At 41.1% G+C, this 24,558-nt stretch overlaps 1 protein-coding gene across 1 annotated transcript in view; it reads right to left on the bottom strand.

Moving 5' to 3' along the window:
- The window catches only part of LOC115079473 (protein inscuteable homolog), a 131,025-nt gene that overhangs the window by 47,060 nt on the left and 59,407 nt on the right, over positions 1 to 24,558 (bottom strand). The window contains exons 6-8 of the mRNA XM_029583090.1: positions 23,644 to 23,767; positions 21,829 to 21,942; positions 12,254 to 12,379 (exon numbers count right to left, since the gene is read on the bottom strand). Coding sequence (XP_029438950.1) covers positions 12,254 to 12,379; positions 21,829 to 21,942; positions 23,644 to 23,767 — 364 coding nt within the window. The remainder of the gene's footprint in view (positions 1 to 12,253; positions 12,380 to 21,828; positions 21,943 to 23,643; positions 23,768 to 24,558) is intronic.

The raw sequence follows: 24,558 nt of genomic DNA, 5'->3' as shown, positions 1-24,558 counted from the left end.
GGCTGATGAAATTTAATGTGGCAAGTGTAAAGTGATGCATATATGGAAAAATAACCCTTGCTGTAGTTACACAATGTTATGTTCTATCTTAGGAGTTACCACCCAGGAAAGAGATCTAGGTGTCATAGTGGATAATACATTAAAATTGTCAGTCCAGGGTGCTGTGGAGATCAAAAAAGCAAACAATGTTCAGAATTAAGGGAATGGCAAATAAAATGGAGGATGTCAGAATACCTCTGTATCGCTCCATGGTGAGACCGCACCTTGAATACTGTGTGCAATTCTGGTCACCGTATCTCAAAAAGGATATAGCTGCCCTGGAGAAAGTACAGAGAAGAACGACCAAAATGATAAGGGGCATGGAAAGGCTGCCCTATGAGGAAAGGCTAAAGAAGACAGGACTGTTCGGTTTGGAGAAGAGATGATTGAGGGGGGATATGATAGAAGTCTACAAAATCATGAAAGGTCTTGAACAAGTTAATGTAAATTGGTTATTTAGTCTCTCAGATAATAGAAGGACCAGGGGGCACTCCAGGAAGTTAGCAAGTAGCTCATTTAAAAAAAAATTGAAGAAAATTATTTTTCACTCAGTGCATAATTAATCTCTGGAACTCATTGCCAGAGAGTGTAACTGGGTTTAAAAAAAAAGGTTTTGATAAGTTCCTAGAGGATAAATCCATAAACTACTATGACGGTAATTAATAAGCAATAGTAGCTTGAGATCTATTTAATGTTTGGGTGCTTGCCAGGTACTTGTGACTTGGATTGTGTCATGCTCTCCATGAGGAGTTAGCAATCTGTCATGATCCGCTATACTGGTGGGAGGAGCAATCAGATAGGGGTGTCAATCTGATGTATTCCGTAGGCAGACTTAGCAATCTGTTGTTATAGACTGCCGGAGATAGTAGCAAGTTGATCCTTGGGCTGGTGGCAGATGACCACGCCCCCGGGGGAGATCCCGGGAGGGACCATCGGCTAGGCTTAGAGTATGGAGACAGACACACACTAGATCTTTTATTAAATAGGTCTTGAAACCACCAGAGGTGGCAGTAGTGAGCTGAAGTCCCTCAGATATTGTAACAGCGATCCCTGGATGGCTGAGCTGTTGAGAAACTGTAGACAGTGAGTAGGCAGAGTTCATGAACAGAACTAGATGACAACACTCACAAATTGGTCTCAGGGAGCTCAGGAGCTGGAAAGGATAGGCCCTCAAGGAGCGAGTACCTGGTTCTAGGGAAAGCTCTGAGAGAGCGATGGTAACTCAAAATGGTGTGGATAATGATGACTTCCAGGCGGAAGAGAATCAGCAGATAGTCAGGAACGAGGGCCCTCAAGGAGCGAGTACCGGTTCCCATCTGTAACCTGAAAGGTAAAGAGAGAGCGAGGCCCCCGAGGAGTGGGTACCTCTGGTAATTCCGAGGAGGCAGAGTAGCTTAGGTAGGGAACCCATTCTGAACCTTAGCCCATACCTTTGCTATCTCAACTAGTAGCGATATCAGAGACCTTTAAATATCGGAAGTGGATGACGTCATCTCAGGGGGACGCCCCTGAGGTTCGCGCCCTTGCTGGTACTTCACTCGGAGTGCGCGCTCGTGCTCTATGCTTCAGGCAACATGGCGGAACTGCAGTGTCGAGCCGGCCCGGGGACGCCGGAGAGAAATGGCAGAGAGAAGCCGTGGCAGCCAGCCGTCCTTCAGACCTGGAGGGAGTCGCCACAGAGGTAAAGAGGGCAGAGTGAAGACGTCGGGCAGCGACGGTCGCAACAGATTGGCAACTGTTGGAAACAGGATACTGGGCTTGATGGACCCTTGGTCTGACCCAATATGGCATATCTTATGTTCTTATGACATTTACTGTGAGTACAAATAATTCAGTACTCTGTATGCAGCTGAGACAGAAAACTAATAAGTGTTATATGCTGCTAACATGTTTTGTTCATGAAGAGTTGTGCTGGTAATGATCAGATACAGTAGCAGGGAGGGAGGGGCAGCAGACTCAGGCAAACTCAGACTGATAGGTTACAACCTATCTAGATAACCCTTACAGCCCCACCCCTTCTCATACAGGGTAAGGTGACACAGCCAGGGAATGTTAACCCCTTGCTGTCTTGTCTGGAGGGCGACGTTTTGTTATCAATCTTCCAACCGGGGTAAGAAGGTTCACGGAGGTGGGGAAATTGGAGAGGTAGCCCAAGAGAGTTTTTTTCTTGATGGGGGCCCAACATTTGTGTTTTGTTTTCCCTTTCATTTTTTAATTCATGATTTGAAATTTCATTTGCTTCATTTTTATTTTTCATTTTAAATAAATGAAAACAAAAAAATATGAAAACCAAAAAAAGAAACAAAAAGAAAACAAACTGAATCAATGTCTCTGCACATCCCTAAAAGGGTTTTAGTGATAGTGAGAGGGAGAAGACCGCAGCTCACATAAGACCTTTGATAGCACAACAGGCAGGTACAAATGGGTGGATTGAATGGTCCTTTACTGCTATCATATTCTGTGCTTCCAAGTGCTCTTGAACTATACTTTAAAAGAAAGCTGTTTATTTCAGCTCTAGATAGTATAGAGATATCACAAGAATCATGCTCTAGTGTTCCAGTTAAAGAATTCTGCATTTACCGGTCATTGCTTTTCATCTAAAATGCAGGACTATGAAATAATAATAATAATACACACAATAGACACAATGCAATAACAACGCCATCAGTAAGATATAGCAAAGGCAAATTTTAGAAATATCGGTGGAGAAGAGACTGTCCATTAGTACGTGGGAATGGGGAAAAGACTTGAAATGCCATGGATCAATTAAGATCTGTGGTAAGTAGGAATGGAGATGGCAGACTGAATGGAACTTATGCTTTTATCTGCCAACATATTCTGTGTTTTTGTGTGTCTGTCAGCGCTGCCTACAACTGGTATGCCGTACACAAATGATTAAGAATAATATCTCTTCTTAGCCTTCCTTCGACAAAATTATCAGTTCCTGCTCCAAGACAGTAACATCACTGTTACTTGAGAATGCTGTCAGCTATCGAGTTTTCTGTTCACAGAATTGTCACATACGTAGGAAGAATATCAATTCCTAACGAGAAAACCTAACTTTCAAATCTTTGACTAATGTAATTTCCAAGTATCACTTAATGCAAGATTTTTCCCCCCAAAATTTCAGTTTACATGAGTCCACACTGCAGGCTAAACTTTGCATTCTGGCATTAAAATGACTAGCTGATATTTTGTATTACATTAATAAAAATATTACATAATCCAGCATCTGTATATGAAGCTAATCTCTTCTGGGCTATAATTGCTTCAACAAGTACTGTGCATCACACTGAATTATTTCAATACCAAATACTCTATTAGACATGGTTATTGTTTTCATAACCTTCAGATCCTTCCTCCCGCACCCTTTTTATAAACAATAGGCATTAATAAATCATGATGCTAATTCAGAGCTCAACTTTCAAAAGTGTCTGCCGCACTCCATTTGCGCTATGGATGTGCAGGCTCAAAAATTTAGTCTTTGGGGGGGGGGTGTTTTGGGGGGGTTTTTTTTCATTTTTGGAGGGTTTAAAAACCAAAAATTGTTTTGTTTAATGTTTATTTCATTTTGGGATCTTTACTGAAATGAAATAAACATTAAAAAAAAATATACCCAAAACAGAAAAAAAAATACCTGAAACATTGGGAGCCCTGCAGGAATACAGCCTAACCTGCAGCCTGCCCTGCCAACCTGGGGCCTGCACCAGAGCCTCACTGACCCCTGTTCCCGAAATGATCGCAGCGCTAGGAACCACCCCAGCCTCCACGTATCCCTCCTATGGGATCAATGGAGAAGTAAAAGGGCCAGGATGGATGCCCACCCGCCTCCTTTCCTGTCCGTTTTATCTGAGACTGGTGCCATAGCAAATTTAAAAACAGTGCTGGCAAGAAGTTGTTGACATTTTCTGTTTCATTTCAAAGGAATACATATCCCTAACTTGCACATGTAAGGGGGCGCATGGAGATTTATGCTAGTATTTTATGAACTGTGTGGTGGGAGCCACACAGGGGTCAATATTCAAAGGCAATTTTTGGAATATTGAGTCAACTTATCTAGTTAAATTTTAGTCAGATAAGTCGTTAACCGGATAAAATTTAGCCGGATAAAAATGAGATGTTCCAGGTGTATTTCGGGGTGGGTTAAAGTTAACTAGCTGACTTAACTGATTTTCAAATATAACAAACTAAGGGCCAGATTCATTAAGGATTTTCTCCCATTTGGTGTCTATGGGAAAAATCCCTTAGTGAATCAGGTACTAAGGTAGCCAGATAACTTTTGACCTACTTTGAGGCAGGTCTGTGACCAAATAACTTTAGTTAGCTAGCTGCATTCTGACAATAAAAATAGTTACTCGTGGGCCCAGCAGCCCAGAACTAAGACCTCCCCCACCCCCACCCCCACACAAACCCAAGCAACAAAACAAAGGCCCTGAGGGCCGAGCCTCCACCTCCCCCCCCCCCCCCCCCCCCCAAACCCTTCTATTACCAATTTTTTCACAAGGTATCCAAGACAGCCTTCCTCCATACTCCTACCGGCTCCCCTATGCCACCAACATTTTGAAGATTCGACTCTCCTGTGCCTCCCCCCATTCTCCCCTCACTCCATTCCTAACCATCCCACCCTCCCAGTATCTTTTAATTTCTAAATCTTCTGCCTGCATTTTGATAGGCTCCTACCATGATCCCAGGTCGGTGATTTCTTCATTGTTATGTCAGCAACCAGTCCCCTTTAACTTGTGGAAACCATGCATAATAATTGTAATGATTTGCACATAATAACCTAGATTTAAGTGTGGAGGCAGGTATTTCATAAAGTGTGCATGTACTCTCTTGTGAAAAGGTTTCACTAGTTCATCGATACCCTCACCAGTTCACCGTAAGCCTCCAGCACTTCACCCAGAACTCCCACCCAGATACTGCAGACAAAAGACAAGTTTGATTTCAATTATGTGAGTTCATTAGCAGGGGTAAAAGTGTTTGGACCAGTTCAGTAATGCATGCATATATACCTGTGAGGCAGTGCCCCTAGTTTCCCCCTTAAGACTGTGTGGGACCACACTGGATGCCTGGTCCACCTTAATTCCCCTTGAGAGAGAGCGCTTTCTGGGCGGGGCCCAGCAAGGAAGGAATAAGAGCTGGGATCCAAGTGGAGATGACCAGACCAGGCCTGAGGTCTCTGGGAGGAAGGCAGCTCCTGTATGCAGCATTGTCCAAACACTGAGCTGAGACAAAGCAACACACGCTGTCTGAGGAGAACAGTCTAAGGATGTATGTATGTGAAGTTATAATAAAGAGTTACTGTTTTAAGAAGGCTGGAGTCAGTCTAGTTTGTCTCCAGGCCTGTGGGAAGCACTGCTCATTCCCACATATGGTGGTTTAGCACTGGGATTTTTTTTTTTAAGGAGTGCACAGGGGAAAAAAAACCCTGTGCACTCCTGTACGAAAGACCAAGAGTGGAAAGTAATTGACAGATTGGGGTTAGATATATAGAGGGCAGATCCTTGTGGGACTCCTGTATTCAAGGCAAATGGGGGTGGAATGAGTTTGATTGATAAATATTTGCTGATATCTATTTGTTAAATATGAGTGAAAACAATTAAATACTGTATCAGATATTCCAATATCTGACAGGTAGGATTTGATGGTTTATGGTATCAAATGCTGCAGATAGGTCTAGAAAAACAGTGATGTATGATGTTCATTTACTTCCTACACAACCCGGAATGCCCATAGCCTGCTTCTTTCTTCCCTTTTAACATTAATAAGTGATGTTGTAAGTATGTGCATACTCTCGAGGTTTATAAAATAGCATATGCATGCATATATTCTATATATGTAATTTTACATACGCAACTCCTGAGTGAAATCTTTGAAAATTACCTCCATAGTGTAGCTGATTAAAAAGATATGCCACTGTTGTGAGCGAGGTCATCTAATCATAACAATGCAAAGGTCACAAACTTTTCTATCATATGCATTTTCTTGTTTAACAAGTCTCTTGTAATTAAGGACAAACAAAAGATGACAAAGTAATATAGTTTGATACAATGAGAAAGCAAATCATTCTGTACTTGGTTCAGGCTAAATCTGCAAACTATTTCCATAAATTCATGTTCAAAGTCCTTTCGGATTTAGTAGCAATTTTGCTTTCAGCATTGGGACACTGGGTAGCTTAATTAGAAGTCCTTGCTTATCCATGAAGTGTAGCATTAAAAGCATCTACCATTACCATGAAGAGGCACATTCATTAGCAATAGCAGATAAGTGTTTTACGAGATAGAAAGGATGAGGTCATAATATGCCGACTTGTCTCAGGAGCACTTTCCACCGAAAACCATAACTGTGATGAGATCTACCAGAGGTTTAAAGACTAGAGAGGAGAAAAGATAATTAATGCTCTTATAATGTGTTTATTTAAAAGTGTACATTTCTCCAATTGTACATGGCAAAATAAAGTCACCAAGGACTTTAAATAATTATATTCATCATTTATTTACTGTTGCCAATAGGCATGGTGCTTTCAAAAGATGAATCACAAAGTAGTGAGTCCAAGCTGATGTTTGGGCACAGACATGTGAAAATCATTGAATGTTGAAGGGTACATGAAATTAAAATGTGTGTCTTCCAGCTCAAAAACAAATGCACTATGGGGCGGATTTTAAAACAATACGCGCGCCGGTACTTTTGTTCGCGCCACCGGCGTGAACAAAAGTACACCAGATTTTATAAGATACGCGCGTATCTTATAAAATCCGGGGTCGGCGCGCGCAAGGGGGTGCACATTTGTGCAACCTGCGCGCGCCAAGCCCAGCGCGGCCTGCCTGTTCCCTCCCCCCACCTTCCCCTCCCTTCCCCTACCTAACCCCCCCCCCCGGCCCTATCTAAACCCCCCCCCTTACCTTTGTCACCCCTGGAGAACACTTTTTTTTTTAATTCAACTAAAAGTACACACATTAGAGAAGCCCATGTATTCTTTAACTGCTCTGAAGAGAGGCAATGTTTAACCCTGGTCATCTAACTAGGTGAATCCCCATTTACCAGGGTACATCCCTTTGAAAATTCTCCTATTCTGAGTAGCCTGAGGTGTTGCAGTATACATGGCACTTTTGGTGTATGGACATTGTGGGCAGTTTTCAAAGCAAAAGTGCCCGGTTAATTTTTCTATTGGATTCCGCTTTTCGGCACTTCAAAGCAGATTACATTCAGGTACTATAGGCATGTGGTAATAGCACTCAGACATATTTGCACTTGTACTTGTGTGGGTGTTTTATTGCAGGTTAAAATAGTGCATGCACGCGAAAAGTCCCTTTTCGTGTGTGATAGCTAAATCGGGGCGGGTTGTGGGCGGCATCCGCTCCGGAAGGGGAGGAGTCGGGGCAGCACCGGGGCAGACGCCGCGAAGACACCGCTGACTTCGAAAAGTTAAAGAACCTTTTTGTCGCCAGTTTCGCACCCAATAGCACCACCTTTTACGATGGCGCTATTGGGTGCGAAAGCAAGCAGTGATAGCACTGCAGGCCCACCCCCCGCTTCATCCCCCCCCTCCCGTTACTGCTGGATTTTCGAAGGTCTGTGACCTTCGAAAATCCAGGCCTTGGGGACACAATTTTTCATTTTAAAACATGTGCATGAGTGCATATATGTAAATTTATGTGACTGAATATGTGCATATACTAGGTCAATTTGCCAAGGTTCACTTTTAACTTTGAAAATACTCCGTAAAGCCTGTGTACAAATGGGGGAGGGGGGTATTGTAAATGTTTTTGAAAAAAGGGCTTAATTCGCGGTGGTGGGCCAGAGTGATGCCTGCTCGATGTTTTAGTGTTTGCTCTTCTGAAAGAGCCCGTCTAAACAAAAGGAATAAAATGAAAAGAAGACGAAACAAGATGTCCCCACCCCTCCCCCTGTATAACCCTGCTTTACTTTTGTGATGTGACACACAGTCCATGGGTAAAAAATAACTGTGGACTTTGCAACTGCCCACACGGTTTTGAAAATTGCTCCCATATTACGCTCCATTCAAAACCTCTAGCAGAACTTTGATGAGAAGGATTTAGAAGTTATGCAAGCCACCTTTTAAATGTCAAACTTCTCTAGAATTATGATTATTTTTCAGCATATAAATAGTAACTAAGCAATAAGGCATGGAAGGGAATTATATATTATAGGCTACTGTCATGCCCGGGGTGGATTTAAATAGGAGAGATTAAAGGCCAAGTACACCCAACCACCTGAGAAATGACAATATATGATAAACAATACCCCTGAGTGTAGTGTTACAATTATGAAAGAGATACTGAAAAAAGGTTTCTTTTTTTTTCCAATACAAAAGGTACTTTAATACAAACCATAATGTGATACTACAATAACAGAGTTTCAGATTTATTCTTACCAGCAAAAAAAAAAATAGACGTTTTTGCCCAGAAAAATTATCAACGTCCCTGTTATCCTACAGTCATCACTGCAAGTAAGGTCAGCGGCCACAATGAATAAAACAGCATAGACTCCCGCAGAGTCTGCGATAGGTGGACACAAGAACTGAGTCTAAGTTAGATACCCAAGTCAAAAGTTAACTTAGGAGTTTTACCTGCCATCAGACTGCATATGGACTCTCAAAGATGAACAAAAACAAATGTCTGAGTAATTCTTCTGGGTGATAGGGCCACATATGGTAACCATGAGCCTCGTGGTGTTGTAAATAATTGAAAACTTAATTTTTGAATCACATTTCTGGATTGTGGTTTTCCAATCCAGAAACTATTAGGACACAAAAAAAAAAAAATTGCACCAAATATTCAAAAGTCAGTATTTAGCTGAATGTCTTAAAATTGCCTATAAGTTAAGAAATACTCTATTTCAACACAAAAGACATTACCTTGTTTTCCTAAAGAATTGAAGGGAAAGGGATGTATTCTGCTTCTATGAGAGTTTCATGCATGCCATGTTAGTCCATTTGAATACATAGAATTAAGGGTCAACAAAGAGCTTCTAGGGGACTTATTTATTTATTTACTTTCAATTATTTGTACCCCGCACCATCTCTTAGTTCAGGGACATTTTTTTTATTGAAACAACTCAATATATCTAACCAGCTCTTGAGAACTGTGCTCCCTTCATCAGGTCAGTGAAGAACCAGCACAGTTACTCTGGGTTTTTATGTAGGGCATTGTCAGCTTGGCATAAAGTTGTCAATGCCACTTTGAAATACAGCAGCAGTGAGGCAGATGCAACTAGGGATCTCATCTGCTCCAGATGGACTTTGTACTCCCAGATATGGGGTAAGGTTCATGAGGGTTTCCGGATAAGGGGGAGAGAAACAGATTAGGAGGTGAGAGGACGCAGACCTGACATCATTCATCATTTTGGCACTTTTGTTGGGTTTTATTTCCTTTGTTTTATAGTGTATTTAATTTCAAATGAACAAAACAAAATAAACCACAAACAAAATGGGGAAAAAATAGCAAACATTATACGTGCATGTCCCTAATTGCTATTATGAAATAAAGCAAAATGTTGATCCTAGGTTCCTGAGCAAAGATCTGCATACAAAAATGGCCAGCTCATGTTAGCTTCACATGGGTAGTTCAACTGTGGCCAGTAGCGATGTGCAGTTATTTGAAACAAATGCCAAAAATGCAAACAAACCGAAAATAACCTCGTCTGAAAATATCCAAATATTTTTGAGTATTTTTCTATCTGTGGCATTTGAAAAAAAAAAAAAAAAAAGGTCTCCAGAGACTCTGGCTGGGCCTCCCTGGACCAAAAAGCATTACTGGAACTGGCCAGGGATAGGTTCAGGGCCATGTTCCTCCCATCACAGCCCCCACTTACCTCCTTCCTAGATCCTCTTCAAAAAAAAAAGGTGAGAGCAATGCCGACTTACTCGCACCCAGGTCTCAGCACGGTCCTTCAGGGGGATGGTGCCATTTCTAAAGCCCCCGGACATGGATGGGAGTGAGTTGGCATTAAACGAGCAGGTTAATATAGTGTACTTGGCCTTTCAGAAAACATTCGACAAAGTCCCCCATGAGATACTCCTCAGGGAATATCAAAGTCTTGGGATAGGAGGCAGTGTTCTGTTGTGGATTGGTTATTAGTTAAAAGGCTGGAAACAGAGGGTAGGACTAAATGGACTGCCTGATTCACTAAGGCTTTTCTCCCATTCTGTGTCTATGGGAAAATCCCTTGATGAATCAGGCCCGAGAAAGATCCATTTGGAAAACTGTACCATGGGGAATGGAACAGTTACCACTGTTCCTTCTAAGCTGTACGCTCATGCCCCTGCACCCAAGTCATGAACCCTACACACTCAGCAAAACATAACACGTACAAGAAATCCCTATATTATTTGTATTATACTGGCTTATTAGTTCAGAAATTTGAACTCAGCTTATAAGTTGCACAAAAAGAAATTTTTTGCGCATGCAATCTTTCAAAATTTTGAAGGAACATTGACTGGGGCCTTTGTTGTTTTAACATGTTCATAAATGATCTGGGTAAGGGAATGACGAGTGAGGTGATCAAATTTGCAGATGGCCCAAAGTTATTAAACATTGTTAAAATAACAGTGGATTGCAAGGAACTATAGAAGGACCTTGTGAGAATAGGAGACTGGGCAACTGAATGGCAGATGAAATTTAATGTGGAAAAATGCAAAGTAATGCACAGAGGGAAAAATAATCCACACTACAGGCACACAGTGCAGGAGAAAGACCTTGGTTGCTTTGTAGACAATACGTTGAAATCCTCAACTCAGTATGTGGTGGTGGCACTCAGATTAGCAATTAGAATATTAGAAAACATCCAAAAAAGAAATGGAGAATAAAATTGAAGATATCATAATGCCTCTATATTGTTCCATGGTGAGACCGCACCTTGAGTATTGTGTGCAGTTCTGGTCTCTCCATCTCAATAAAGACATAGCAGAACTAGAAAAGGTGCAGAGGAGGGAGACAAAAATGGCCTCTCCTACAATGAAAGGCTACGCAAGCTCTTCAGCTTGGAAAAGAGACAGTTAAGGAGGGACATGTTAGACGTTTATAAATCATGAGTGGGGTGGAACAGGTAGATTATGTTTGTGGATGCATTTGAAATCGCGGTACACTCCGAAATGTTTGCAGAGTAAGAGATAGTGAGAAAATGGACTATCAGTGATCGCTCAGCATTCCCCTCAAAGCAATGAAGCCTCTAAAGCAGTCTCACATGAAATGTGATATCATGTTGGGCTTATCCACCATTGTTTGAATGGGGAAGTATACAAATTTTTCTTTCTTACTCACAAATGAAATTTAAAAAAGTAAAATAATCTTTTAAAAAATCACTTAATAAGGAATAATTCACATGCATAAGGACCAATGATTACAAATGACCCGTTAACAGTAAAAATACTGAAAGCACGTTTCAGCAACCGTGGGGGTGTTATGAAGGTCCACATATACTCAGAGAAATTTATTTATTTATTTAAAGAATTTATATACCGGGGTTCCTGTATAGTATACAATGAAATATTCTTGTTTCATTTAAAATAAAAGTAGCATTGGTAACAGGTCTTCATGTTTGTGATAGATATATTCCAGTTACGGTATAGTGGACTATATTTTGGTGATTTAACATTGTGTGTCTACAATTCCTCTCTAAACCACCATGGGCCTTGGCATCTGATGGTATATAATTGTTTTAATAAAGATAAGATAAAGATAAATAAAGAACGGTTATTTACTCTTTCAAATAACACTAAAATAAGAGGTCACACCATGAAACCAGCAACCAGCAAGGTCAGAGCAAATCATAGAAAGTACTTTTTCACTCTGTGCACTATCAATCTGTTGCCAGAGGATGTGATCAAGGCGACTAGCATAGCGGGGTTTAAAAGAGGTTTGGACAAGTTCCTGGAGGAAATGCCCCTAACACATTATTAGCCAGATAGACTGAAGAAAGCTTTTACTATCCCTGGGAGTGAGCAATAGGAATTACATCTACTTTATAGGATCTTCCAGGTCCTTGTAACCTGGATTGGCCACTGTTGGAGAGAGGATGCTGGGTTCAGTGGACCTTGGTCTGATCCAGCATCACAATTCTTTATGTTCATCGCTAGTGGCCAGTGGATGTGACCTGAAATTCAAGCGAGTTCATTGCCCCTCTTGCTTTCTGCAATTTTAAAAGGCAAGCCATTTCTTCACACCACCCGATAAAAGCAACATGCTCTGCTTACTTTCTCTAGTTGGTGAATACCTTCTTCTACACAGCAAACAGATGCCAGCGTCCTTAACGCCTGGGGATAAAGGCAACGAAAACAATCCTGGCGACATATCTTAAAGAGGGCTATGACACCACCTTCCTGCAAAGAGAAGATAGGAAAGAAAAGCCATCAACTAAATGTTGCATAGTTAACATAAGATGCTTTCTTTGTTGTTGTAGTTAAAACTTGCCGAGGCAATGTAATGAGATTTCATGATATATCAAAATTAAATATGATATACAGGGGAAGCAAATTAAAGTTTGTAAGGTTATGCAAAGCAGCCCCGTTCATTATATATATAAATATGTGATAACGATCAGTAAAGACATAGTGGGAGGTGTGAAACTATTGACTTTTACCTTTTTCAAATGCCATGGTAATTAAACTCGCTACACAGTTGAAAATTACACAAAGATGCGTAATCAACCATTTTTCTTAATTGTTTAATGATTCTAAATGTTAGACCTCAGATTATTAGAACAATGTTAAAAAAAAAAAAAAAAATACTGTCTTCAATGCGAATCTTAATGACGAGTTTAGTTTTAGTGCTTTATTGGTTCTGTCTCTACATACTCAGAAGTTGAGTTTTGTATTTGAATGATTCATTAATTCATGCTCGTATACAAAAACAGGCTTTTGTTTCTACCCCAGCATTTCTTCTTGCTCCTTTTTACTTCCAGTTCAATCAGAGCCAGGATTGGGATCTGTCACCTTGAGTCTTCATTCGTAACTACCCGGGGATTCCCCCTAATCCCCCATTTTATATATTTAGTCCAGTTCATCGCAGTAATAGTCCTGGGTCAGCGAGTATGCACTAGGAGCTCTGTAATCGTGGACCCTGGGTGTGGACGCTAGGTGTTCCTCGTAGGTCATGACCAGGGCTCCCTCCCCACCTCCTCCCAGGCTGTCAACATTATCTCCCAAAAGAAAGGCCTCTCCCCCGCAACAAAAATGAAATTCAGCCAGAAAACGCCCCAAAAGTTTTTGACCTGCACACCCCTAGATTAGGATGTGTCAGATTGGTGGAAGCTTGTGCTGGAGGACATATTTCTGTGATATTCCAAGAAATGCTCTCAGCCGATAAGCCTCTCCAGCTCCTGTCCATTTAATGCAAACTCATCATACTTGGAGGGATAAATCATGTTACTAGTCTGTCATCCTGTTTTAGTTATATTTAAAACATTATTTCATTTACTGTCCTGTATTGCTATCTCCTTTCTGAAAGGAATCAATCAGGAGCGATGAGGGTAATCATTGTGATGGTGACACATTCTGTATCAGTTCAGCATGGCTTGTATGGATATTTTCGTGCATGGGGTTTTTAAGAATTCGTCATTTCACACCCACTTCTTGCTCTTTTATGTCTCTGAAACACACTTGCGTGTCATTTTTAAAGAAAAGAGCCCTCAGGAAATAAATACAATTTAAAAAAGAATGAAGGTTACAAAAGGTCTTGAAGACAACTCTGGCAGTTGAGATTGTCATGTCAATCATTCTTTAAATGTCAGTGATTGCTAATTCTTTGCTTTTTCCATTATGGCCCTGATCACCTATAGAAGCACTGCTATGAAATACAATGAGAATATTAGTTAACTCCCCCCAATTTCATCTTCGTTATGTAATATTTATATATATTGCCTTCTTCAAACAAAATTTTGACCCAAAGCAGTTTACATCCAGCAAAGTAATACAATATTCAAATACATCATAATAAAGCAAAACATAAATAGAATACAATATGTACATATATGGCAGCATGGAGATCTACTGTTTTATAACCTGCATGCATCAGATATGCACAGATTACAAAATACGCCTCTGTCTAGCACCCTCCATACTTGCATATATTTGATTACATATCAATACCTATAATGCACTGAAAGTGTGTTCTTTTTCTACCTATTTTATAAACATATGCATATATATTTTCTATACAAAACAAAATTAAACTTGTTCATGTAAAACAGAAGTCAGTATCTTTTAAAACACGCGCATGTAATTGAATTCACCAGTTTTCCGATACCTCCACCAGTCACCCAATCCTTCTCCAAGTGATCAAGACCGTCCTTGCTCTTCACCCTGAGCTTACCTCAATACACCCAGATTTCCCACCCAACCAATAGCAAACAGATAAGTCTGATATGAATTGACAAAGTAATTAGCAGTTATAAAATTGTGCAAATAAATTGCCAGATGTACTCGCACAAGTCTCTTATAACGTAGCAACTTATGCATGTGACTCTTAGCTCTGCCCCAGAATGCCCCTAGACCACCCTTTGAGCATGTAAATGTGCAGAAAACCGAAAATCCATACCTAATTTTGATATTTATAAAGTAGCATGTACACGAGTGCAAGCTAGTTACATGTATAGATCCTGATTTTAAGGTGAATTTTAAAAGCCCGGTGCAGGCCAAAAAACAGGAGGTATGCAAACAAGTTGGACTGGTGCACGAATTTTAAAAGCTGCTCAAGTAAGCGCGTGCTTACCACTATGCACACAAATGAAAAGTTCAAAAAAGCCTTCTAAAATTCGGGCGATTGTGTATATGATAATATATCCTTGCTTCAAACTGTATGGCGGTCATATTAAAAGACAACTGATGATTAAGTTGACTGAACATCGGAGTTGCTTGAGCACTCAAAAAGTTGAGGTGTCAAAAGTTCCTCATTGTATGTCTCATCATCATGGTTTTAAGGACCCATGATGGACAGTTCTAGCACAAGTCAGATGCAGGCAAGCGACTGAATTGTCTTGAACAGATTTTGATATTTACTTACAGAAGGTAGAATCTGATGGAATGAATATCGAGCTGGAATAGTTCAGTCTTATCTTGTGATGGAGACATATGGAGAATTATTTTAATTGGACAAAGTGGACTTTATTAGATATTTTTGATTGGATGAAGATGAACTTTGGGACTGGAAGCCTCAAGAAGTGTTGGAATGTTATTGGTTAGCGGTGTGTATTTATAACAATCTTACAGCAGACATTTTGTGCTGAACAACATCACAAGTATGGTGTGTGATACAAACAGTGTTTGGGTAATTTCCAGGTTCTTGTGGCCTGGTTTTGGCCTCTGTTGGAAACAGGATGCTGGGCTTGATGGACCCTTGGTCTGACCCAGCATGGCAATTTCTTATGTTCTTATGTTCATTACTGTGAAGTCTCGTTTGTAAGTTTCTTTTCCTTTTTATGTTGGTGTCCTGAGCGCTATGTTTTTGTGATTGATGTGCTTCATTATGTTTACACTCCCCCCTTCAATCCAAGGTCCTTCTCTCCGCCCCCTCAATTCCCAGGTCCCCATTCTCTCCCTTACCTCAGTTCTCCACTACCCCCATCCAATTCTGAGTCTTTTAAAAGCAGCGTCTGGCCTCGTGGAAAGTAAGCTGCCACTGCCAGTGGCTGTTAGGCCTCTCCCTGCATGGGCCCTGGTGCAAATGCCTTCCCAGTACCGTTACCTGTGCCCCTTACCTTTTACATCAGCATCCGCTGCCTGTATTTCCCTTTATCTCCCCCTCTCTACATTTTCCCCCTGCCTCCCCTTGGGAATGCAACCTTATCAGCAGAGCCCCCTGCCTCCCTACTTCTTCTTCAGCATCTGAACGTACCCCTGAAACTTGCCCTCACTCCCCAGCATCCACACCCCGGCCTTGCATCTTTGCCTCTCCTTTCCCAGCATCTGCTCTCCCCTGCTTCTTGCCCTCCTTATTTCCCAGCATTTACTCCCCGTGATCTTGCCCCCCCCCCCTCCTTCCACTTCTACTCCCTGCTGCAGCAGTGGAAGCATGGTTTTAAAAAATACACACTGGTTAATTGGTGGTCGGTTGTGTTGGCCCTTTAAAGGGAACAAACATTTTTTTGTTGCACTGATATACTGTATATGAAGGGATCTCTTAGTTACGCTACCACTGTTGAGAGCCTGTCGCACAGAGTCCCAGCACTACCCTTAACACCCCTCAGGGTAACCCTGCGGCCACTTGGAGGGTCCTGCCAAGCAGCGACCAGGCCCGGTTGCACCTGCGCACGAGCTCCTACACTGGCAACCTTCCACTCGCCAACTGGGTTCCTGATTGCTTCTGGGCAAGTTCCCCGCCTGCAAGCTATCCCCTGGTGTTTCCTAGGCACACTGAGACCCCTCACAACCTCCTAGAAAGACACCCACAGACCAAATACACACAATGCCAGATCGCTAATCAGTCCAAGACAGGCAGAGCTAGCAAACTAGTAAGTTTATTAAGAAAAAGTAGGAACAGTGAACGGATAAAAGATTTAATATTCAAACAGGAACAGGTAAAACAAGAAGGATTAAACGGTAAAAGATAACGGAACACTTTTCATTACTTACTAGTGCCTGGGGAGGTCAGGAGAAAAAGCTGTGCACAGGAGCTGAACAGGCAGCACAGAGATCTGCTCCCTCTGTACTCCCAGCCAAGACTAGAGAGTTCCACAACTTTCAGGGCTAATTCTCTGTCTGCAGAGCCAATCAGTTCACAAAATACTAAGTTAGCTTTCTGGCCAATGGCACTGCAGAGTGTTTCCGTGTTAGATTTTCTCAGGGCTGCTGGGATGTGCATGCTGATCAAGCCACCTTCTGAGTCCAGGCAGCATTCAAAGCCTCTGCTTGAACTACAGGGCAGAGGTCAAACAACACCTGCAGGTTCTCTGAGGAAAAGTCACAGGGCAGCACAATAAACTACAAAGCATGCAAAAACCCTGTTTCGCCTCGCATCCCAGTTTTTTGTTTTTTTTATATTTAATGGGCCCTTGGAGTGCGACATTAAGAAGAACCCAGAGGCTATGAAAAAAGCTAGAAAAACGCAGGAGTAAGCAGCCAGTGTTGCTGACGGCTCCATTGAAACTGTGCCGGCGCCACAAGCAGCTTGAAAATTCAAGGGCCATACTTGCTACTACTGAAAACTTTTTTGAAAACTCACAAGTCAAGTGACTTTTTTTTTTTTTTATTTCTATATAGTGGCAGTCTTATTTGTTTTTAAACAGAAAAAAATTAAATCAGAATATCATTCATTTTAAAAGCAAAATGAACCAAAACTGGAATTTTTTTCTTCTGTATCCAACGCATGCACATCTCTGTCGATTGTCTTAAAGCAGCATTCATTTGGGGACCATCAGTCTAATTTATTAAAGGGCTTCCTCCCATTTTATGTCTATGTAGAAAATATAAATACCAAACTCTTTGGTTAAAATTTACATTTAGAGTTCCTACCGATGATCTCAAAGCCTATGGACTGATTTTTGTGCCCTGAAACAAAAGGGTGACAGGAGTTTGATGTAGAAGACTGCAGCTAGAGCAGCATTCCTCACAATTGACCTTGACTGTTTAGACAAGGACACAGCCACTGTTGTAACTCGTGCACCACTCATTTCCATACATTGACATGGGTTCATTGTTAAGTCCAGTCTTGCACTCTTTGCCTGTCTTTAGAGCCTGGTCCCACTGGAAGGCAGTTTTGGAAATAGTAAGCTCTATTTGCTAATCGGGTGCATTAATTCTCAAAAACAAAAAAATTCACAAATTTTTCATTTTGGGGGAAAAACATTTTGGTTTATTTGAAACAGAACAAAACCTGGCTCATTTGTTACATTTCCCATTTTAATTTCAAACAAATGCACATCCCTAGACAACATAGAACCATTCCAAAACAGCTCGGTAGCCAAGCAGGGGCCACAAATTGATATTTTGGCTCACAGAAAGCAGAACTGGAAGCCACGGACTGAAAAAAAAAAGTTTTAAGAATGCCAAAATTCATATAACTAGCATTTTCAACTCTAATACACAAGTTAATGCCAGCAAAGTTGCAACAAAATGAGAAAATCCAATTTCTATTTATCTGTTATAAAACATTTCAATTATTCCAATATTATATATTCTCTGCCTATTAACTTTTTTTTAAAAAATCATGTTTTGTATTTACTTATACTATTGTAAATTCTTTACACTCAGAAATTAAAGATTATTATTTTATGTGCGATCAACTAAGGTAACCTTCAAGTATTTACAGAAAAATGTATTTGTGACTTTTTTCAGACAAATCAAAACTTTCAATAAAACAACTTCAGCTTCTTAAAAGCAAAACTCCAAGCTTCCTCTTCACTGTCATCAAATGTACCTGCCAGAATGACTGACGGGTAAAAGTGAATTCTGAGACATGTCATTGCCCTTTCCAACTGGAAACAAAGTGAAAAATAATCAGCTAAATTCTCCAAGAGCTCTAGGAATTCAAAGCATTATCGAGCGGCTGGTCCCAGAAGAGAGCAGGGCCCCTTTCTGTCTACAGATGAAATATCTTTTTCCAGATTTTATACTACTGCTAGTGAAGTAGTTCACAGCCCATAAATGCACACCAGAAGTGTGAGTCACTTTTGTTAATCAATACTCTCTTTATGTGATCAAGTACAATGAAAGTCAGTAGAAAGATAGTAAGCATAGGAATATTTTCGGAAAGCACAGGGCGCAGAACTAATATTGTGCTCTATATCTGCAAAATAGCAGAAATCCAAATGGGAGCCAGGGTTTATTTAGAGGCTGGATATGGCCGATGTCTACTTTGACCCAAGGGCTTAACGGGGAACAGCATGGAATAGAAAACATATTGGGCGTGAAAGACCTAGAAAGTAAAACAAAGGCAGAAAGCAGCTGTTAGTACGCTCTGCAGCCCAGTACAGGCACTGTGTATCCATCCCTGCCCCCACCCCCAGCCCCTATAGAGCTATATTGTGAGAACAGATGTATTTAAAAAAAACAAAAACCCACACATGATGCACTCACTGAAGAGCAGGACCAAATTAAGGGTTGAAACTGGGTATGTAGAAGTTTGGAAGGGCCTTCTATGTGGGAGAATTGTGGATCTAACTGGAACCCAATGGGGTAGATTAGCTGCTAGGGCTATAGGCATATACAGGTCTTTTAATACTGTACAGTGTCAGAGAATGGAGTGGCTAAGAATATGGCAAGCGTAGAAGGTGATGTGCTAAACTGCGGAAAACTCCACAAATGATGATCAACTTTATAAAACCCAAAATAGTGCGCATTATTTGCAAAAAAGCACACTAGTTGGCATTCAATGTGTGAATTGCAATTTTCAAAGGGTTTTTTTTGCCTTCACGTGGAATAAAAATTTGTGTATAATTTTCTGCATGCAAACATTTACATAGAAACATAGAAATGACGGCAGAAGAAGACCAAACAGCCCATCCAGTCTGCCCAGCAAGCTTTCGCACTTGTTTTTTTTCTCATACTTATCTGTTACTCTTGGCCCTTAGTAACCTTTTGGTTCTATTTCCCTTCCACCCCCGCCATTAATGTAGAGAGGAGTGTTGGAACTGTATCTAAGTGAAGTATCTAGCGTCGAAAACGCGCATCCAATCGCGGGTTAACAGTGTGCTCCGCCTGAGAGCACTGTACTGTATCGGCCTGTTACAAAGCTGTCCAAAAGAAAAGCAGTAAGTGGCTTGGGTAGGCATCAGAGGACAAAATATGAAATCAAGGACCCTTATTTTCCCAGTCTTCAGCTTCCTCCCCCTTTACATTTGCCTTTTTGTATTCAATGCTTTGCCCCAGGTGGCAAACCCCATAGGAAAACCTTGCTTATCACAAGAGGTGGTGGGTTGCCTCCTCTGCAACGATCCTTCAGTGCTGCTCTCTCTGGCCAGCCAGGGCCGATAAAATAGCTGTGGCTGGCTTCCCTTTCCTCCTGAGCTCTAGTGTGTCACCTATGCAATCTGCTCAAGCCCAACTAGGCCTTGTCCAACAGCAGACTGGGACCCATGACAGCTCCCCTTCAGGGCAGAGTGCCACAGCCAGCACGCACAGACCAGCTCCAGCCATCGGCTTTAAATTCAGATGTTCAACACTACTCCTCAGGAACAACCATGAGTCAACATTCCATTTCTTTTAGCTTCAAACTGCGTGCAACTTTATTTGCAATCAATACTACGCTTAATGTAAATATCCCACATTATTTACAAATGAAATCCCAGGGAAGCAGTACTTTTCTGAGATTAATACTAGCATTTATCTAAAAGTCAATATCTCCATTTTCCAAGACGATTTAAAAATATCTAAACTAAAATAACCTTCATTAGAGAGGACTATAATGTCATTTGCAGCGTAATTTCTACTGAAGGACTGGATGTACGCAGAGATCAAAAGAGAGGAACAGATGGAAAAAGAAAATACTTTTTCTGCATTTCTATCAGCCATCCTGGATGGACTCCAGAAGGGGTGAAAGGCAGTTTGGTATTGAAAAAGAATCCAAAAACATAGGGATGGTAACTTTCAAACCGGCTCGCATGTGCATATTTGTGCTCTTATGTTGGCCTGCACCCAGGGACGAGGTTATTTTATTACATATGCACGTATGTGTTTAAAATAGCCTGGCTGCATGCACATGTACACTAAATTTTAAGAGGGCACATGCATGTGCACTCAAATGCTGCTTCTACCATATAAATCAGGGGATTTCAAATGGGGTGTGCGCTGACGCCATTCCCATTTTTACCAGTTCATCCCCAGTTTGCCCAGATAAGAGAGAGGTCCTCCAATCCCCCTGATTTGATAGCCTTCATTACCCCCAGTTAGCCCCAACCCTTAAAACCCCACAGATCTGCCTAGTTTTCTTTACATTTTAACTTATGCGGCATCCATAGCAGAAGCAAAGTTGCACAGCAGGGGGTGTCAGCACGCACCGGGTCGCATCAGTATTTACGCGCACATCTTGGTTTCATGCCCCGAAATGCCCATATCCCGCTCATATCATCCCATACCCTGTCCCCTTTTGAAATCTTTCGAGGTATGCACGCTCCAGGAGATGCGTGCTTATCTCAGCAGCTTTTAAAATTTGTGAAAATTGAAAGCATGCACATACGGCAAATGCATTCCAGGCCTGACTCCCAGGGCAGGTAATTTTCAAAAGGATTTACAAACCTAAAACTGGGTTTTTACCCACGTAAGTGCACTTTAATAAGCATGCAAATGAGCTTTTGAAAATTGCTATGATAATGTTTTATTTACATATGTAAATCTTCTGAAAATTTCTTCCAAAAGTTTTGTTTTTTTTTTAATTCTTGAAAAAACAAATTATGGCCATTTGAGAAGTGCTATATTTTCACACTGCACACTCTCAGAGCAGCTTCCAACTTCATCACCTTCTCGAGCTGGTGAAGATTAAATACCTTTTGAAGAATGTGCAATGATGTGTCAATGAATCTACGTTGGATAATATGCAAGCATAAAGGGCAACCCATCGTAAATACAGGAACTTTCTGATTTAGTGTCTGGTTGTGAAGTTGCAAGCAGGAGGCAATATCATATTCCGGCAAGGTTTCAAGTAGAAAACCTTCATTTGCAGAATAACGTTCATCGTACCGCTAAACCTTGAGGGCTTCAGTTTAACACTCCTTCCAGTGTGCTGCTTTCTAGGAGATAAGAGCCTCTGTGGTGTACAAGCCATGAATGGATATTGTTGACGCATTCTTGACGCCGCATAAGAAAAAGACAAACTTAACTCCTACTGCTAAGCTCTTTACCTGAGCTATGATGTGACACATACGAGGGCCTTCCTGTGTCAGGCTGAACAGGCTGCCAGTTGCTGCTTCAATGCTGTCTATGTTGTCGGAGGAGTTTATCTGTCTCACCAGATTCTGAAGGAGAGAAAGAAGCGCGATAACAAAATACTGGTTACTTCTACTGAGAAATTGATAGCAAGATATCTGTGTCATCTTTCTGCTATGAACTCAGTAATCTAGACTTCTCTGCTTTACCGCATGCACTCTATCCCTATAAATTAGGGAGGTGTGCACATTTTTCATTTTATTTTTCATTTTTTTCCATTTCACTTTATTTTATTTGAAATGGAAAAAAAAAATCAAGCAAAAAAAAAATTGTCAGGTCATCCCCTCTTGGTAAAAAAAAAAAAAAAAAACACCCCTCCCGGACCCTCTCTCGGTTCCTCCAGCCTTCCCTGATCAGTTTACCCCAAGTCATCTTGCTTTAAAGGGCAGAAGTGATCACCGGTCTCTCTTGCCCTGTCAGCATTAAAATTGTAAGCACCAGAATCGCTGGTATCAATTTCTCAGGCTGGCGCCAAATGGAAGAAATTGAAAATGATGCTGGCCATTGTTTGTTCTGCTTTGTCCCGCTCACTGTTGCTGCCACTCTTCCCTACTCGGGGACAGTAACTTTTAAACAGCCACGCGGACGTACACGTATGCGCATATGCCAGCTCGCGCAAATGGACGCGGCCATTTTATAACATGTGCGCGTATATGCCTGCATTATAAAATCGACTGTAAGTGCAATTTTATATGGATGCGCTCAGGTGCACGCAAATGCCAGCTCTACCGCATAATTGGGGGGATTTTGCTAGGCATGCGCGCCAACTGCAAATACCCAGTTCTCCAGTTCATTCCCAGTTCGTCCCGGTAAAGGCTAGGACTTCCTAACCCCCCTAGTTAGCCTCCCTTTTACCCTATTGGCCCCCAACCCTTCAGACCCCGCTGACTAGGCCTGATTTTTTTATTTTAAAACTTATACGCCATCCATAGCAGAAGTAAATTTTCGTGGCAGGGGACCCCCCCCCCCCCCCCGGTGTGCGCTTGTGCGCATGAATACACGCATACTTCAGGTTACGGACTTGGGAAAACCCATGTCCTGCCCAGACGCCGCCTCACCCCGCGCATATTTGGGTGCCTCTTAAAATCCGCGCAGCGCATGCTGGCCCAAGATACTCGCATATCTCCCGGCTTTTGGTGCGCATAGGGCTTTTAAAATCTGCCTGTTAATGTTCCTCTGCTATAGATGGCTGCTGGCATGCTTCATTAAACTTGAATGGACAACCTCAGTGTTAGATCCCAAAATAAGGATGCATTGCTTCCGTTGACTTGAATGAAAGCAAATGAAACATTAACGAATGAACTTAGGAGCTGAAACCAAGGATTCAAATTAAAAAAAAAATGTCAAACCAAGCCAAAATAATGAACCAAACATAAAACCTTTTCACTTCATATCTCTAAAGAGAGGGACAATCAGGTAGACAGGGTGGGCCAATTGGCTCTTGTCTACCATCATCTACTATATTACTTTGTTATTGTGAAAGGGTACAAAAAAAGAAAAATGATAACACAGACCACTATTATTAAAATGTTGAAATGATTCGTAAGATGTCTATCAGCAATTTATACTTTAGACTTTGGCATCTGGAAAATTATAACAGCGATACCTTGTTTTCATTGTGACTGATTTTTGCTGGATGGATGCTTTCAAAGTAAAAAAAAAAAAAAAAAAAAAAAAAAGATGCAGGAGAACAAGATATTCCATGATGTTTAGCCTCCCTGTTTATTTACCTTTATCTCATGTGTTAAAACCACTTCTATCAACTCGCCAAAATAATATCCAACAGAATTTAACGTTTCATTGATGCATGATTTCATTGATGTTAGCATCTGCTCATCTTCAAGGTACAAACACCTGAAAAAGAAATGCTGTGACATGAAAGGAACAATTGAAAGCAATGCAGAAATGCATAGAGTAAATTTGCTAGTCCCTGCACATCAGTTTTTCAGTAGAGGTAAAAATGAGGAGACCAGGCAATGCAGTCTTACTATATTGTTCATTTGATTAACAGGAATACCGAAAGGCATGTCCAACCATTCTGGAGATAGTGAATAGGTAGGATCTATGATTTTGAATCATTTTTCTTCCTCTCCCAATAAGGTGCCTCGCCTAGAGATACAGTTTGGCATTGGATCAAGCTGAGTATCACTGACTTGTATTATTTCTCAAAATAAATGCAAAAAGCAGGCATTTAGTAATTAAAGAATACCTCCATAATATGTAAGTTCACTAGAGACCACAGACTTGTCTCTCCAATCAGATGGAAGGTGGTGAGAGTTCAGGAGTACTCTGCAGCAGGGTCTTCCAGATTCCTGACTAGAGTGACATTTCTAAGTCTTGTGATTATTAACTTGTAAATCTGATTCTTTGCAACAGGTGAAACCTTTTATGAAACCAATCTAAGGGTTATGCAAAGATTGTTTAGAAGAAACCTATCTAGTCTTCAAAGCTCCAGTACCTCCTTATTGTTGGAAAATTCTCCGAGGCCAAAGGACTAAACTGCAACAAACATCACAAAAATAAGTGCATTTACTTACTTTAATACACAGTACTTTCATGCAATGGAATTATATGCAAATGAGCCCAGTAGGTAATGGACATATGTACGTTACCTGCAGATTTTATCACACATACTTGTTGCAAGT

Source organism: Rhinatrema bivittatum, chromosome 17 (assembly GCF_901001135.1).
Source record: "Rhinatrema bivittatum chromosome 17, aRhiBiv1.1, whole genome shotgun sequence".
Taxonomy (NCBI): domain Eukaryota; kingdom Metazoa; phylum Chordata; class Amphibia; order Gymnophiona; family Rhinatrematidae; genus Rhinatrema; species Rhinatrema bivittatum.
The sequence above is the reverse complement of the archived record's forward strand: the minus strand, read 5'-3'. Positions and strand labels throughout refer to the sequence as shown.